This window comes from Sturnira hondurensis, unplaced genomic scaffold (genome assembly GCF_014824575.4).
Source record: "Sturnira hondurensis isolate 20B ecotype Veracruz unplaced genomic scaffold, ASM1482457v3 Scaffold0022910, whole genome shotgun sequence".
Taxonomy (NCBI): domain Eukaryota; kingdom Metazoa; phylum Chordata; class Mammalia; order Chiroptera; family Phyllostomidae; genus Sturnira; species Sturnira hondurensis.
This window is the reverse complement of record NW_028095541.1, coordinates 183,884-202,701: the sequence shown is the minus strand read 5'-3', so window position 1 is coordinate 202,701 and position 18,818 is coordinate 183,884. Positions and strand designations below refer to the sequence as shown.

Below are 18,818 nucleotides of genomic sequence, written 5' to 3'. Positions count from 1 at the left end.
CATGATAAACAGGAAAGTGAAGATATAGATAAGAGTGCTCATCAAAGGAGAAATTTTCTTTTCACTGAATCCACCGTGTATGAGATGATGGATGTTAACCAGCCTACTGTAATCATCATTGCACAGCACATGTAAGTCAAACCACCATGCTGCACACTTTAAACTTACACAATGATGTGTGTGAATTATGTCTCAAACAAACAAACAAACAAACAAACAAAGCCACACACAGATTGCTGATTTGGTAACTCTGAGGTTTGCTTTTCTAAGAAGCTCTGAGGTGACGCTAAGGCTGCTGGTCTGGGCACCGCACTTCGAGAACTGTTGGCTTGAGCTAATGATGCAACAAAGTGATGGTTTGGAAGTAACCAGGAAAATGCACAAATTTCTTCAGGGAATCAGATATGTACACAAGATCTAATTGTTGCCACCATACAGACAGCCTCCCTTTAAAAGAAAACAGCACGGCTCAGCTGTTCATAGAGGGAAAATAAGGGGATACGAAAATGTGGACAAGTGGGAACCCAGAAGTGGGGGGAGTCAGGAGGGTGTGGGGATGCCCGACAGCGTGAGGTCAGGGTTAGGAAAGAGGGGGCTCCTTTTCTGGCTTCCCACCAAACCCCCCAATGACTGATGGGTGAAATTCCACAACTGTTTTCTCATTCTTTTTATTTGAAGAGTATGAGTCTTGGTAAAATATTATTATGAGCCATTGAGATCTTGAGGTGAGTGATTTTTAAATCTTTTCTTTGGTTGGAATGGTGGAATGATGTCCTTTGAAATGTCAATCTATACTTTTTTTCCCTGGCATGTTCTTTTATCCCTGACCTTTCTGATTCTGGGTCAGCACAGTTCAGCTACCATTGTCTCAAAAAGAGATGTGTCAGGTGAAAGCTGAGAAAAGTGGAGTCTCTTCTGGTTCAGGACAGGGTTAGAGCACAGATAACAGACTTAAGAGAGAACATGGTGAAAAAATATTTATGGAGGCTCCAGTCCAACTGGTGGGACAGGTGGATGCTGTACTCTCCTCCTTCCGCCAAAATTACAACTAAATTAGAGTACAATCATCCTGGATAACCGTCTGAAGACAAAGTGAACAGAAGTCCTCTAACTAAAGATCTAGAGGAGAAGCCACGTGGAGACTGGTGGGAGGGACGGAGACCTGAAGTGCACTGGCCCTGCACCCACATGCAGAGGTAGAAATTCCAGAGGCACATCTCAGCTGCACAGGTCCCCCCTGAGGAGCGGGGGTCTCAGCCCCATACTGGGCTCCCAGCCTGGAACACCAGTGCCAGGAAGAGGAGCCCACATACACCTGGCTATGGAAACCAGCAGGGACTTCCGGCCAAGATGGAGGCGTAGGTGGAGATACTGTACCTCCTTACACAACCAAATTTAAGAACAACAAAGATTTAGAAACAAAAATACAACCAAAACAGACAGAAAATTGAACTGTACCAAAGTCTGACAACAACGAACTATTCATGCAGACCAGTAAGAGGAACCAATGGTTGCCAGAGGGGAGGGGTCAGGGCGGGGCTGGGTGAAAAGGTGATGGGATTAAGTACAAACTGGTAGTCATGGGGATCAAAGAACAGCATAGGGAATATAGTGAATAATATTGTAATAACTCTGTATGGTGCCAGGTGGGTACTGGAAATATCAGGGTAACACTTTGTAAAGTATACAATTGCCTAACTTCTATGCTGTGCACCTGAACCAATATCAAATAATATTTAATGTAAACTGTAATTGAAAAAATTTTAAGTTCTTTTTAAAAAATAGGATTCTAAAAAAGCTTTAAAAATAGTTTTCTTGACATAACAATCTTATTCTAGCCTAATTTTCAAAAACCACCAAATAACTGTTCCATCTTCAAAGTAATGTGCCTTCTCTAACTAAGCACGTATCTGGCTAGAAAAGAAGAACTGTCCCATTCAGAGGGGCAGGGAAATGCTTTTCCCTGGTGTATTAGCAACCTTAGGAACACTTTGTCTCCCTTATAACTAAGGTTGTGGCGCCATCTTCAGTTCCCAAAGAGGATTGACAACTTGACCGGAATGCTTAGACTGGATTATATAAGTAAAGGAATCAAAACAGCAAAACAACCAACCCCGCCTCTAATTGATTAGGAATGAACATGGAGAAGGAGTGGCCTGAATCACTGAACCAGAGAAACTTCTCCAAGCAGCTGCAGCTCAACCTGGGATGGTGGTCTCTTTAGTCCCCAGCTGGAACTCCCACCCCAGATCCTGCTATTTAACAAGTGTGGTCTGGGAACAGCAGTGGTAGCACCCTGAGAGCTGGTCAGTGATGGAAAATCTCAGGCCCCACCGAGACCTACTGAAGCACAGCCTGCATTTCCCAGCTGATGTGGGTGCCCACTGAGAAGTAGGAGGAGCTCTGCTCTCTGCGCTCTCCCCAACTTCACAAAAGCTGGGCAGGGGATGTGGGGTGGAGAGGGAACACAGACGCCTCACCAATGCCCAGAACTGCACAGCCTTGATGAGAAGGTGCCGCTGATCCAACGAACAGTCAGCAAGTTAAGAATCCATGCCAGAAGTAAACGCAAAGCCACAATCGTTCTGCAAATACTACCTATTTCCCAAAGACAGTACTTGGAACAACCTCCGCCTTAACCCACAGCTCTGTCAAGACCAAAAGCCCCACTGCCTCAGTCCCACTGATACCTGTGCCAGCTTCTACCTGCGCATCCTTCAGGACAGTTCACAGCGTCTCCTGGTTGTGACCGGGAGCCTTCCTCTGGCGGACTCCCCAGGAGCTCTACCTGCCTCTCTCCTGCTCTCCTTCTAGACCCGTGACGTCGTACAGAGCAGCTTTTTATCTGTCGTGGCCCCTTTCCTAGATCATAATTTCCTTGGCAAGAACACTGCTTATGCATTTGAATTCACTTATTCAGTAATTTACTCTAATACTAAGCTTGTACTATGTGCCAGGCATTATGGATTTGATTAAAATACAACAGGCATTATCCCAGCTCTTTCTACAAGCCCGTGTTTTTGTAGGGTAAAACAACAAACAAGTAATGATAATAGAAGATAAACATTATGACAGAGAAAGTATAGGGTGTTTGGGGGCACTCATGTGGGGCCATGTAGCTTGAACCTGGAAGGGCTATCTAAAATCCCAGGTAAAGGACACCAAGTTCACCGGGCAAAGGACGAAAAGGAGAAAGTGAGAGAGTGTTCGGGAGTGGAAACGCTGGCATCGCTGAAATCACACCTCGGGCGCAGGATAACACCCAGAATGTGTGTGTTCGACTTTAAAGTCTGGCGTCTCATGTTCCTCAAGCATCCTGATGTCCATGCCGTTTCACAAAATATCTTTGGATTCAGAGAGAGTTGGACCAATTCACTTTTCTTCTTAAGACAAAGCATTGTTTAAAGTATGGGTTATACCTATTTTTTACTTAGGGTGACTGCTAATTTGACTGCTAATTTTTCTGCTGGACAAAGGGGGGTGGATGATTCAGCGCTGGGTGGCTCGGAGCAGGGTGGTGCCAAACTTTATCACGCGACTGGGTGTTAGGGTGGGCGGGGACAGGAGGAAGCTCCGGCTGGACTTCGTGAAGACAGACATCCTCACAGTCACCTGAGTCCCGGGAAGAGACCACCGATGCTGTACTGCTTCTTTGTTCAGAGGGCACCAATCCCCAGCTCCCACGGGGAGCCAACGAAAATAAAACCCCACTACATTCCCTGCTCGGGCGTGACTTCCACGGCCTATCCTGCAGACTGTGGACTCTCACCCGGGCGCATAAACCCCAATAAAGCTCTTTATTGCCTATTTTATGGCTGATTGGCATTTCTTTCTCCGAGGAGCCTAAGAAAACTTCTCACTCAGAAATGCACACCACTCAAAACTTGTGAGTTGTTTACTTCTGGAATATTCCATTTAATATTGTCGGACTACAGTTGACAGCAGTAACTGAAACTGTAGAAAGCAAAACAGGAGATAAGGGGCGACTACTGTACACTCATCAAAAAGCAAACATTGACTGTTCATTTTAAATGATTTAACTTGAACTTCCCGTTGCATTCTGCTGGTTACAGAAGTACCCTACCCCATAAATGGCCCAGAGGCGGCCCCTCCGTGTCAGCCTACAGCACCCTCCACGTTCACTTCTTCATGGGAGCCAGCGACCCACAGTCTACCAGTGTCAACCCCAAAGCCTCACACCCAACTGCTTTGTAGTCCAAGACACCGTGTTTTTGGACAATTAGAGCCTACCTGCTTTCTATGCCTCACAAAACCGAAGGGAACAGCTAACCCCAGACGAGACAACCCTGGAACGATAAAGACCCTAAACCGTCGCCCTTGGGAACAATCACTGCCGAGCGACATTACCTAGATGCTCGAGCCCCTCAGATTTCCACTCCCCCTGAGNGTTCACTTTAAATGATTTAACTTGAACTTCCGTTGCATTCTGCTGGTTACAGAAGTACCCTACCCCATAAATGGCCCAGAGGCGGCCCCTCCGTGTCAGCCTACAGCACCCCCCACGTTCACTTCTTCATGGGAGCCAGCGACCCACAGTCTACCAGTATCAACCCCAAAGCCTCACACCCAACTGCTTTGTAGTCCAAGACACCGTGTTTTTGGACAATTAGAGCCTACCTGCTTTCTATGCCTCACAAAACCGAAGGGAACAGCTAACCCCAGACGAGACAACCCTGGAACGATAAAGACCCTAAACCGTCGCCCTTGGGAACAATCACTGCCGAGCGACATTACCTAGATGCTCGAGCCCCTCAGATTTCCACTCCCCCTGAGCGTCCCCTTGCCTTCTCCCCCTGATGGGTAGTATTCCAGCCACCATCGCTGGAACTAACTTTCCCTTTGTTCTGTCCGTTTTCGTGTGTTCTGAGCCGAGGTTGCTGGGAGCGACTTGCCCTCTCATGCAATCATTGGCTCCCCAATGAGCTTACCAGAAGATAACAAAAAATCTTTTCGTTTGAATAGCTTACTGGATTTTTTAGACTTTGAATAAGCTTTTACAAATTGGAACTTCAGATTTTTTAATGGAGCAGACTGACAGCTGTGGGAGGGGGTGAGGCAGTGGTGTAAAAGGGGGGAGGGGATCAGACACGTGTGTGAAGGACTCACAGACACGGACAACAGTGTGGGACTGAGTACGGAAGTGAGAGGGCCCGATGGGCGGAGCGGGGTGAAGAGGGGGAAACCGAGACAACTGTAACAGCAGAAACGATAAAACATTGTTAAAAATGTATTGAGTTTAAGGTTTATGAACTTTTCTGCATATGTATTATAGTACAATAAAGTGCTTGCAAATTTTTTAAAATGATATAACTATATGTGGGGGATGAGGCGGAAATATGGGCAGTAGAAATGTCTAAACTGATAAATCAAGAAATAAGCTATACAGCATATTGTTCAAAAATAAAAAAGTAACTACCACAAAATATTTAAGTTAGAAATGGTTGCCCCTAGGGGGTCAGGAGGGGCCCGTTATTCATCAATTGGGGGCACTAGATTTCTTTTTATTCCTCACCTGAGAATATACTGATTGATTTCTGAGAGGGAGAAACATCAACTGGTCGCCTCCCATACACACCCCAACCAAGGATCACGCCTGCAACCTAGGTATGTGCCCTGACTGGGAATTGAACCCACAACCCTTGGTGTGTGGGATGACACTCCAACCACTGCGCAACCCAGCCAGGGCAGTACTGGATATTTTTTAAGTGGCATGTGTATGGTATGTATACAGGTCAAAACATTTCAATTCTTCACAAAGGAAAAATTGCTGATGTGGGTAGAAATGTAAACAGTTTCCTACAACTAGGATGCTAAATAAAGTCTGTCTGATAGAAGAGAAATTCACTCTTGCTTTTAGGAAAATTATAAACATCAAGTTTTAAAAGTTAAAATTATAAAAGGAAATGATAGATAGTATAATGTGACCACAGTTTTAAGCCAAATGCTAATCATTAAGGGGGAAAGAGGTGGAGGGCAGAATATGCCACTTTGGCATAAGGACTCCTCTGAACGAAAGGCACTTGAAGAAAGCGGCAGGGGAAGGAAGAGCACCCTGACTCTCCTTTTTCCTCTGAGCACAGGAGATAAACCCCCCACTGAAGACGTCCTCTCTGTACCAGAAGGAAAGCAACATTCCTCCCAGCAAGGGCAGGGTGCTGAATCTGAGAATTCGATACAAAGCTTATTCAAGGAATTCTAACCTTCCTTTAGCCTCCCCGGCAGTTTACTTTTCCACAATTACCTCTCTTTGTTCAACCCAGTATGAAAGTCTTTAGGTTCTGTCACTTCTTTGGATCTTCATTTCCTTCTGAGGGCTCCTGTGTCCCATGACGCTGAATAAACTTGTATGATTTGCTTCTGTTAACCTGTCTTATGTCAACTTACTTCTCAGGCCCAGCCAAAAACTTGAAGAGAGTAGAAGCAAGATTTTGCCTCCCCGGCAGAAGCAAACCCCAGGTACATTTTATTCTGTTAATGCATAGCAACCAGCCTTAGTTGTTTACATCCATGGTTTCTCATTATATGAAGTGTAGAAGTTTGGTACACAACACAGAATGATACACCTGGGATGTGGGTGCTGCTCATGGACGGAAGTTCTTATTCTTTCGTTTATTCTTTAGACTAAACTTCCATTTCCCAGCGCAACCGATAAAACATGCTAATAGGAACTATGTGGAGGACGCTCCATGGTCAGTGATGTTTTGGAAACACGGGATTTCTTGATGGTGGGCCTTCTTAGAAACATCACTCAGTTACCGCATCATGACTCTCCAGGAGGGTCTTCCACTGTGACTCAAGTGGTGAAGTACTTTAATATTTAAATTTAAAAATAAAGAAAAATTTTAATGGGGAGAATCTATTATAGAAGGAATTGAGAGGCAGCTCTTGGTAAGTTTAGGGCCATCCAGAAATCTGAAAATCTCAAACTTCCCCCATGCCTTAAAAATCTTTCCCAGGACTACTATTTTTAGTGCCCTGGCTATTTGGTAGCATTTATGAGTACACTAAAAATTTTAACTGGCTTTTCTAAAAGAGAAATTTTTTCATTAAAAACACATTTGGCATACTTTTCAAAAAAGACATTGGGTGCAAAAAAGGATTTCTAAATGTTGATTTATTTTTGTTTTTCAGGTCAAGACTGTATGACCATGTATGAGTTGCCCATTATTTAGACACCAGAACAAAAAGAACAAAGAATGTATAGGATATCTGATTTTTTTTAATTTGAACAGAGATTAAGTATACAATTTTGTTAAAGAGAGCGGTAAAAATTGAATGTTACATATATGCAATCAGTCCATCAAATTTTACTTAGGTAGCTGATAATTCTTATAACTAATTCTGCAAAAACCAAAACGAGTTACGCAGAAACCAGAGTAAAAAAATGCCCCTTTCCAAACCCCAGTGTGATCAAACTGATTTCATATCTAGCTTATTGATAATATTCAGTTTTAGTTCTCCCTGTGCAAATAATACATGTGGTCATCAATGGTGGTTTGGTGAGGCAAAACTAATTTCTCTTAGGAAAGTTCAACATAATAACCCATATGTTAATCAGTTATTAAAGATTTACAGACAGAAACCAGTACCCAGGGAACACAATTCACCCATGTGCTAACAGGGTCACAACAGGTTCTGTTAAACACGGAATCACAGACGGTGACAGCAGCGCATACTCAGTGCATTGCTTCATGGAGTGAGTGCGTGTGGCTCATGTGAAGTCGAAGACCATGTGTCCACCACACTTCTAACACATGGGCTTTAATGGACGCAAATCCAATTCTTTTAAAAAACAATTTAAACATCTTGTAAGACCTGGAACTTGACATGTAAGGACAGTGTGTTTTAATATCCCAAACATTGGGAAGATTAGGTGTGAAACACAGTGACGACCTCTTGTAAACAAGACTGCGTATACTTTTGTTGTATGACCACGAAGAGCTCTCAAAACAACTCAATACTTCAGATTGAGACCGGCACCTTTATTATTTGGCCAAAGAAAATTCAGATGGCTTTCCTGGAGTTACACGTACCCCAAGCCGTACACAAGGAATGAGTGTAACTGTGGCACTAACGAAACCTGCCACCACGGAACACAGGCTAGTATGCACCGACGCTGCACGTTTCACTAACACACTATGATCTGTTTGCTTCCCATCACCATGGGGGACAAGAAAACGAAACTCAAGACTATCTTGTTAGGACAGGACAAGTGATGACCCCAGTTTTAAACAGGGTTCTTCATTGAAGGAAAAGATAGAGCCATAAAAGTCAAATTCGCTGACTTCAAATGGTTTACATCCCAGGATGAATCAGGTTACACTGATTGAAGCCCAATTTAATTTAGGCAGTTTTTCAACCACAAGAATAAGGTCATTCTTAGTACATATTAATAATTAAACCAACATATACACAATTAGCAATATCCTATATAATATTAAATGTTTTAACAACTTGTTCTCCATTATTTTATATTTAGTTAATTTGTTGCTTTGTTTAAAGACAAAGCTCCACTTTATTTCACAATGTACTTTGTACTTCTGTTTTCTATAATTATTTCATTGAAGCAGGTACAGCTGTCCAGATTTTATGAGCCGAACTCAACCGTATCGTCTGTTATCTGTTTAAATTCGTAACTGCCTCTGCCGTCCATGTGCAGGTAGTACTGTGGGGAAGAAGGGGGGTCAATGAATACGAGAACTTCCCTCTTGTCAGGAATTGATGCAGAGATTATTACAACAATAAATTATTAGACAGGATTATGTTTAAGCCATAAGAAACTTTAAAGTTTATATACAGAAACGCATACAGCTCTCCAAGGTAAGACTAAATAAAGAAGTCTGCTCTTTTTAAAAATAGCAACTCTGCTTGGAATATAGTACTTTCCCTTTTGGGAATGAAAATACTAGACTTCCTTACACAAAAACCAAATCTATAAGCATCCCACAAATTAGAACGTTTCTATAACTCCATGACCAAGGATCTGATCTACTAGAGGTCAAGCTGAGTCACATGCAGTCTGTTCAAAGAGGCAGCCTTTTTTTTTAATTTTTTAAATTTATTTATCTTTAGAGAGGAAGGGAAGGAGAGAAATATCAATGTATGGCTGCCTCTCATGGAACTGGCCTGCAACCCAGGCATGTGCCCTGACTGGGAATCAAACTGCGATCGTCTGGTTCGCAGGCCCGCCTGCGCTCAATCCACTGAGCTACACCAGCCAGGACCACCAGCCAGGACCACCAGCCAGGACCAAAGAGGCAGCCTTTCACACTCCCTTCACAGTGCTTCCTAGACCAGCCTGGAGCCTAGGAAGAGGCTCTTCTGCTTTTGGAGTGGGCAGAGGGGGGAAAGAGCGATACAGCGTGCCCACCTACCCCATCCCGTGAAGACAACTCGGGAGGGACAGTGGCGAATAAAGACTTCTGTTTAAGTGGCTTTTCATTTACAGAAAGGACTTCTGTCTTCCCAGTTTCATATCGTTATTTCAGAGCTATTCTGGCCTCTAACTTTGCTGTTCCTCCTGCCACCCCTCCTTCCCACGACCACTGGCCTGATGGGTATTTTGCTGGAGGTAACACCCAAGTCCTCTCACTATCCTGCAGCTGTTAGGGTTATGAACGTCTAAAGAAAACAGAGGCTTTGGATATATTTTAAACTGCTCTGATTTCTAGTTACTCGGTTTCTCATCCTTCGTGAAAATATGGGCAAATTATGCCCTAAAATTAAAAAATTCTCTTTACAAGGCACACAGCCATACAGAATTTCACTATATTTTATTAAGTGCTTCCAGATAGGCTATCTCTTTGACCCTTGAGGTAATAATCTATGAGACACGTAGACAAGGACCAATCATGTTATTATATGAAGGAAGCAAAGGATGCCAGAAACAACAGTATCTGAACCCAGGTTTTCTGACTTCAATCCCAAGCTCTTCATTTCGTCATTTGTGCACTGTCATCTAAACTATCAGCTCCTGAGGGTAAAGACAGCTCTCTGTATCCCAGTACTTGGCACGAAAGGTGCTCGATCAGGTGTGTGCTTTATGGGACAAGAAACCCTCGTTCGAACTTTTCCGAAACCCTTTCTTTTACCTAAACTTTCTGTGTCATTTAGGAAGGAAAGAAAAGAAGGAAAGAGGGAAGGGGAAAGGGAAAAAAAGAAGGAAGAAAACCAAAATGAATTAAACTAGGTTTACTTTTTAGGGTCTGATCATTTTACATTAGGAGTTGTAAAGAGCTGACGGCCATCCTGAGAATGGCGCTGCTGGAATGGCAGGAGTAGGGGGCCTGTGCCAGCGCGACCCTCTCTGTGGTGTGCGTCTTTGTAAGTTACGTGACTGCCAGCGAGGTCCACCTCACCGCAGTGCAGTGACAGACACAGCTGACTCAGTTTCCTTCGAGTCCTGATCTCCACCAAAAATGCCTCTAGACATTTTGGGATCTAATCCTTCTGAAGACTCGTTCTCCTCCTGTCAATACCGGATGGTAACAAAAAGTTTACTTAGCCACAGTTGTGACAAAATTTGGCAAATTTTAGTCGGTCATTTACTAATAGTCATTTTTAAAACTGGAGAACCACTAACTGGTTCTCTAATATCTCTCATTTAAAACAAGGGATTATTTATATACATGTAGCTTTTAAAACTGACAACTTCAATAATACTTAAGAAAATCCTATTCCATTTTATACAACTGAATCACCCTTTTTCCTTAAGGTATATGTATATAAGGGAATATACACCAAGAAATCTAAAACCATAATGACCTGAATTCTCATATTTAAACAAACTTTCACAGTATCATTCAGTGTAAAAAATACAAACCTCGTGGTGCTTCCAAAGAGACTTCCTATGCGACACGGTGAAGAGGGTGATGCCAACCTAACACAGAGAAGATGACTGAGAGTTGCAGCAACAGCACAGAGGACAATCTAAGCAATCTATATAGTTTAAGCTACTAAGATAATGGTCTTCAGTAGCTGTAGTTAAAAATCAATGTCAGAGAAAGAATTATAACAGATGCCATATGTTTAAGGTAATACAAAGGATAAGCCATCAACCACATAAAAAAACTAATAGCCATCAATAAAGTTAAGAGAAAAAAAACCTAAACTGACCAGTACTACCAATTGTGTGTTATTGTGTTTGGGGCAGAAAATAAATATCCTAGCACATTTTCTATTTATTGTGAAAAAAAGGTATAAGAACGATAGAGATAGCAAAAGGGTAAAATCAGAAAAATTAATTCAATACAGTACTGTCTATAGTCAATTTGTTTTTCAAATACAGGGTCAACAATCCTTTATTGGAAACCCATTTGGGGATGTGTCTTGGAATTCAAATTTTAGAAAAATAGTTTTTGCCACCCCTCCGGCTTCTGTGGTAGAATTCTATAACTAAACACACTAGTGCATCTACCGCAACACCTGCGGACAATGACAATGAACAGATAAATTAAATATCTTTCGGTAGTTCAGGCCAGGTTTGGCTACCCAATGAGCTTACTAGAAGATAACAAAAAATCTTTTCATTTTAATAGCTTACTGGAGTTTTTAGACTTTGAATAAGCTTTTACAAATTTGAACTTCAGATTTTTTTTAAAAAACATGAATACAGTAACAACTAAATATAACTAGTTGCTCTAGATCCCCGGTTCTCACAACTGGAGGGTGGGGTGTGTGTGACTTTGTCTCTTAGGGGACATTGGGCAATGTCTGTAGACATTTCTGATTGCTACAACTGGGAGTGCTATTGCCATCTAACAGGCCGAGGTCAGAGATGCTGCCAAATGCCCTTGGTGCAGAGGACAGCCCGGAGGGCCAACAGTGGTACGACTGAGAAACCCTCCTCCAGACCCCTGGTTTCGCAACAGACCTCTGCAGGCCAATGGAGACAGATGCTGGTGTCCAGGAGGCCGCCACCAGGAGTTCTATATTGTACTGCCATTTCATCATTTTTTAAAAAGTGGCATTAAGTTCATTCTGGATCACTCTATCACGAGCTAGAAGTGTCCAAGTGTGCATTTAGTTTATTCTGGATCACTCTATCACGAGCTAGAAGTGCCCAAGTGTGCATTTACACTTACGTTGTACAAAGTGATGACAAAGTATCACTTAAAACTTTAAATGCATCACAAATTCAGCTGCTATGTATAGAGGTTCTCAAATTGGTTAGAAGCCGCATGACAAAATAAGTCTATTAAAAGTTAGTCCAACATACATTTCAACAGTACAATTATCTGATTTTTGAAAGCTCATTTCAGATATTATTTCTGTCCATAACTGTACAATAATTGAATTAGATCTTGACTTAGTGAGGCATTCTTTATAACAGAATCACTAAAGTCAAAACACATAGTAGGAGAACTGCATTTTCTGTGGGGACATAGAGGCTCTACATCAAGTCCAAAGGACCAGCAAAGAGCCCAAGTCACTGATCAAACAGAGACTGCACGGTTTACGTGTGAGAGAACAACACAAATGTCTCTAAGACCTCTGAATCAGAAAATCTACTTAGACAAATATATAAAAAGTAACTGACTCAAGAAAACTAATCATCCAAGAAGCAAAATCAGGAGTTAGAATCTTCCTACACAGAGGAATGTAGCAAATGTATTCTTTCATCAGTATGTTCATGATTCTCAAATTTTAATGTGCCCTTGAATCATCTGGAATTTCTGTTAAAACACAGACTCGGGTTTAGAAGGGCCTGCGATTCTGCATTTCCAGCAAGCACATGGGATGTTGATGCTCCTGACCCATGACCACACCTGGATTAGCAGGAATTCATGCTTTTACGTGCAACCTTTTACATGTATTGCAAATTCCCAAAGAACAGTTACAAAATGCTACAAGATTCTGACACTTCATTTACATAAAATCTTTTTGGAGTTTGCTCAACATTTTGAGGAAAATTCAACAAGATTATAGATCCTAGTGACAATTCCTCGCAGGGAAAAAAAACCAAAACTGAGACTACTGACTAATTACTTAAAGAATGGAACCAGTGCAGATACTCAGAAAAGGTTACTAGCCCAAGCCAGAGGAAAAATGGGTAAATTAAAGTTGCCATATGACTATTGCTGAGTTTTCTTGATGAAAAAAACAAATGACATTTAGGTAAAGTTAATGGAACAAATTCAGAAAATACCAGTTAATGAGCTCTGAGAACAGGGAATGAGGTAAAGGGAAATAAGTGTAAATATATTATCTCTTTCATATCTAAGAGGTGGCTAAAGGAACTTACATACACAGTAAATTTATTTTTTCTTTTTTTTAAAGACTTTATTTATTTATTTAGACTGAGAGGAAGGAAAGAAGAAAGAGGGAAAGAAACACCAATGTGTGGTTGCCTCTCGTGCACCCTGCAGTGGGGACCTGGCCCGCAACCCAGGCATGTGCCCTGACTCGGAATCAAACTGGCGACCCTCTGGTTCACAGGCCTGCGCTCCACCGTTGAGCTACACCAGCCAGAATAAATTTACTTTTTCTTTTACTCATATCTTTTATCAGTTTAAAATCTTTGCTAAAGTAAGATATAATCTGTTGATAGTAGTTTTGTTACTTAATAACTTCGAATCTTCTCTTTGGACAGATACCTGGTTGGGCACAGAGTAAACCAGGAACGGGGACATGGACCGTCAACCCGAGAACCTGCCCTGCTTACCTCTCGACAATGACTGTAAATGTAGCCTTCCACATCTACACTCACTGCGCTTGTGCATTCATCCAAAATGGCAAACTGGGGTTTGTGATAAAATAATCTTGCCATCTGAAACATAAAAAATATTTTATATGATCACATTACTGCAGAACTTAACGTATAATGTATTATACAGAATTAACTTCGGTACAATGCAGAATAAGCTGAAATAGATTTACTTAAATTAAGTATGTATTTAAAGTCTTACAAAACAAGCATCAAAATTATTCTAATTCAATAAATTTATTTCCAAGAAGTAAAAACAATATAAATACACTGATTTGTTTTTATTTTCTTCTGGAACAAAGTGAGAAATTCAATGCAGGGGAAATACTGTTCAGAGTAAAAGAGAACTTTTAGGACTGAAATAAGGTGAAATTGAGTTTTAAACTAATATTAAATAAAGTTCTCTATACAAGATTACAGAGTACTTATTTTAACCAAATCTTAGCACTCAGATGTATTAATGGCTCAGGTGCAAAAATGTATCTATCTTTAAATATTCTGTTGCTTAAGTAATGTCCATTAATATTAAGTTGCCAGTTAATATTCCTGCTATTTTTAGTGCACCTTTATAGACTTGCTTGTTTCTTAAAGCCCTTGCTAATTTATAAGGAAAAATCAACGTCAAGATTGTTACAGCTTTCATTTCTTTGATTAGCAGGAATGCTGGACATTTTCTTATGTTTACTTTCCACACGTGGTTTATTTTCCAGGAATGACTTATTCTGATCCTTTGTCTAACAGACATTCCAATTTGTCCCCTGCCCAATGATTTCCATGCTGCAAGACCAATGGACACTTTTCTATCGCAACCCAATTTATCTTCTATGCAAGATTCAACTCAGGTGACCATTCCCTCCTTCTTGAGAAAGTGACAGTAAAATCATGGTCTTAAGTTCCTTCCCACTTCTTAGGCTGCTCCCTCGGCTTCTTTTCCAGCATTTTCTCTTCCACATAACCATTCAATGTTGGGGTTCCTCAGACTAACTCCTAGGTCCTCTTCTCTTTTTCCTATATTGTATCTCTCTAAGTGATCTCATCAAATCTCATGATTTCAAATATTATTTACACTTATAAATTCCCAAAACGTATCTCTCATTTATACTTCTAACGTTCAGACTGATATATAAAAATTCTTATTTGATATTTCTACTTGAATATCTCATAGGACTCTTTAAACATCTTAAAATCCATTCATCCATCATCCCCAATATTAAACACTTCAGAAAGTGACACTATCAGACAGCTGCTCAAGCTAGAAAGCCAGGAGTCCTTCTTGACCTTTCCCAGTCCCTCCTCCCTCTCACCCCGCCTCGCCCCCACTTTGCCTCTGTCTGCCGGAGAGGGTGCTGCTGCACACGCAGTCCACTCACTCTTCCCCATCTCCACAGTCAGGCCCTTGACCTGGAGCACAATCCTCTGCCTGGATGGTCTCAAAGAGGCTCCTACTTCCTCTTTTACTCTTCTCCCATCCACTTTCCATGTCACCGGAGAGGGTCTCAGATATGTAAATCACAGAATTTCATTCTTCTGCTCAAAACCATTTAACAACTTCCCACTTCACTTAAAATAAAACTTCAATTCCTTACCATGGCCTACGAGGCCCTGCGAGATCTTACCCCCCTACCCCTCACTCTCTACCCTCCACATTCTAGCCAACACCGACTCCTCTCGACCACCAGGACACAAGGTCTGGTCTCGAGCTTCAGAGGCTTAATTAGTACTGTCGCTTTCCTTAAGTTGCCAAGTCTACTTTGCTTCTTGTATCCTTCAAATTTCTGCTAAGGTCACCTCCTCAGGCAACCTACCCTGACCCCTCCCCGTCAATCCAAGTGGGTCCCTTCCTCACATCTCTGCAGCATTTCCCATCCTGGGAATTCAACTGCATGTTACCTGTTTCTTTGTCTACTTCCCTAGGCTACATAGGGAAGTAGTTGAATACTCACATGAGCAGAAACCCCATTTTAATCAGTACTGCACACCCAATATTTTATATATGAAAACATTCAACTATCTGATAAATGACTAAAACATACAAAACAGATTTCTCAGGGCTTACAGCTATTTGCACGGGGTGAGGAAGGGGAAACAGCAAGTACAAACACCATCTAGAAGTTCAGCTGTACAAAGGAATGAAGCTTTGGTGAAGGCCAAGTCTGCTTTTTAGATTGGAGAAATCTGAACATTTCTTTTTGGAAGAGACTAGAGAAATTAAATACAGGGTACATCTGTGTGTGTCTGTACCTGTCTGTATAACTGAAGGAAAGAGATGTGATGAAGTCAGAGGAGAAAGGGTCCAAAAACACAAATGAAGACATTTAGCTTTTCTCAAGGCATACCATGGCATACCCTCCACAGGTAGCAGAAGGAGGGAGGTCGGAACAGCCCAGTGCTAAGTTAATTAAGCGGAGTGGTTACTTGAAGGTTTTCCACAAATGCCCCTCCTCTGTGTTCCCACGAACTCTCTGCATTCTTTCATCAGCACACTTCCCACGTTATGTGGAAACATTCTCCTGTGTGTCTCTCCCTTTTCTGCTGTCAGCTACTTGATGCCACAATCTTTGTCAAGTGACTAAGTACAGGATGGGACAAAGGTAGGTTTACAGTTGTGAGTATGCAAGTTTATTCTTGCATTATAATTTATTATCGTATTACTTCCCCTACGAACAACTGTAACCCTAACTCCTGCCCTGCCCTTATGAACACTGCAATCACACTGTTTCCTGAGCTGACAAGCCGTCCCACCAGCTTTAATGTTTATTAGCTGTCTTCGCTTGGCAAACTACTTAACTGTACTATACTTCAATTTCTTCTGTAAAATGGGGCATTTACAGTTCTTGTCTCACAGGACTTATGGGAATTAAATGAGACAGTCTGTGCAAAGTGCCTACCACACTTTCTATCATCTCTCAAGCACCCAGTTAAAATGAGCTGTCCTGTCACTGAACAGCTTCTCCTTTTTTCTGTAAGGAGCAGGAAGCGAGTTGCTTTGCTAAGAGTGGTGGAGGAAGGTAATGGGTAGAAGGCTTGAGGTTGGTAGTTTTTAAACAAGTTTCATGAAAAATGAGAGAGAGAGAAAACCTAAAGAAAAGTACTGCCAAGCCATGCTGTGAGCATCTGCAAAACTGGACACCATAGAAGTGTGGGGACACCAACTGTATCATTCTGATTTTTCAGCTGTGCTCAAAAGCCCATGCACAGAAATGCCAAGGCAAACAACTGCTCTTGGGTTGGGGCTTAGGTAACACAAGGTAACAAAAAGTGAAAAGGGAAGTTAAGGGGAAGAGATCATTTGTTTATTCCTTAGAGAAATACCTCCCGAATCCCTCCTATGTGCCAGGTCCCCTGCAAGGCCCGGGATTACTAAATCTGAACCAGACAGAAAGGAGGCAGAGTCAGAAGACAACTGACCACTCACAAGAAAAGGGAGTGTCAATATTCGAGAACGCTCAGCAAGTTTGAAGGAGGAGGGTAGTTTGCAATTAGGTAAAAGAAGAACTGTTGTAATTACAAGGATTTAAAAAGCACTAAGACTTTTATGACAGAGGCAGCACTGGTAAGGGGGTTTAGGGCCTTCTTTATAATTTTATAAGTGCTCAAACTTCTCTGTCATATAATTCACAAAAAGAGAATACATCACTAAAAAGTAAGAGCAAAAACAGTGAAGTGGGAAAGGTAACTCTCATTCAAAGAAATAAGATATACCAACTTATGATTTTGGGTGGAGCGACCCAAGCTGACGATGGCTGGGGCCAACTAGGCACAACAACTAGGTACAACAAGTGACATCGTTCACTAGGTACAAGTGAACGATATGTCACTTGACTTCAAGGGACAATGAGGGATGAGAGCTGCACCTGCACACTGAAGGCTACGGCGTACTGGTGAGGAGCAAGAGTTCTGCCATCAGAGTCACCTGCACTTCGTCTCGGGTCTGCCACTCAGCAGCTGTGGGCCATTAGTAAGCTGCTTATGCTCACCAAGTCTTTCCCTTGTCTGTACCTCAGTTCACAGGACTGTGGGGAGGGTTGAACAGAACCTGACACTGAAAATCAACTTTTCCTCATCATTGTCCCAGTGCACTTTCTTTGTAGCTATAAGACTGCCTTGCATTACAGCTCCTTGAGAATATTTGGATCTCCTAACTAGGTTATAAGAGTAGACACCTAATACCGAACTCTGTGGAAATTATACTGTAATTGAGTTAGACTTTTTACTGTTAAAATAATGGAATAGTAATCATATTTCTCTACATTTATAGTGAAGGAACTTTCTTTTTTTTAAAGATTTTTATTTATTTATCTTTAGAGGGGAAGGGAAGGAGAGAGGGAGAGAAATATCAATGTATGGTTGCCTATCGTGGGTCCCTGCCGGGAACTGGCCTGCAACCCAGGCATGTGCCCTGACTGGGAATTGAACCGCAATCGTCTGGTTCGAAGGCCCGCGCTCAATCCACTGAGCTACACACCAGCCAGAGCGGAACTTTCATAATTTGTCACCAGAGCTCCCTTTTATTCAACAGTATTATTTCACTTCCTCAGATTCAAATCCTGACGCTCCTTACCCAAAGGTTCCTCTGGTTCATTTCTTTTACACAAACCTTCCCTCTTACAAATTCACTATTTTGGATGGTTAAACTTTTTAAGTGTGTTCTTCCTAAAAGTTGTAACTTTTATAATCTATTCATATAAATTTTTATAATATATAAAAACTGTCCTCTCTTCCCTCAACTTCTTTGAAATGTTTTAATCCTACCAAAAAAATGAAACAGTAAAATGAACACACATACTCTTCACCCAACTTCATCAATACTAGAATTTGCTGTGTTAGCCTTTCTCTGTCCCCACAAACCCTCTGACAGTAGTAGAACAATATGCTGCTTTCAAACTTCACATTTAATTTTCCAAACACTGGCCTGCACAGGACACACCCACCCGGTCAACAGCTTGGTCGTGCAGCAGTGTCCCGGGGCAGTGAGCCTTCTCCACTCCCCCCACCCCCTACTCTTTACATATCCTCTCCCTCCCCTGGTCCTTGAGTTTCTCACCTTCAAATAAAAACTGGCCCCTCTGTACCTTTACACCACATACACAGG

General features: G+C 41.8%; 1 protein-coding gene across 1 annotated transcript in view; it reads right to left on the bottom strand.

Annotated features, from left to right (window-relative positions):
* Positions 1-7,281: 7,281 nt before the first annotated feature.
* ABCD3 (ATP binding cassette subfamily D member 3) overlaps positions 7,282-18,818 on the bottom strand; it is a 64,788-nt gene continuing 53,251 nt past the window's right edge. The window contains exons 21-23 of the mRNA XM_037037248.1: positions 13,685-13,789; positions 10,844-10,900; positions 7,282-8,686 (exon numbers count right to left, since the gene is read on the bottom strand). Of these exons, the coding sequence (XP_036893143.1) occupies positions 8,609-8,686; positions 10,844-10,900; positions 13,685-13,789 (240 nt within the window). The 3' untranslated portion in view covers positions 7,282-8,608. The remainder of the gene's footprint in view (positions 8,687-10,843; positions 10,901-13,684; positions 13,790-18,818) is intronic.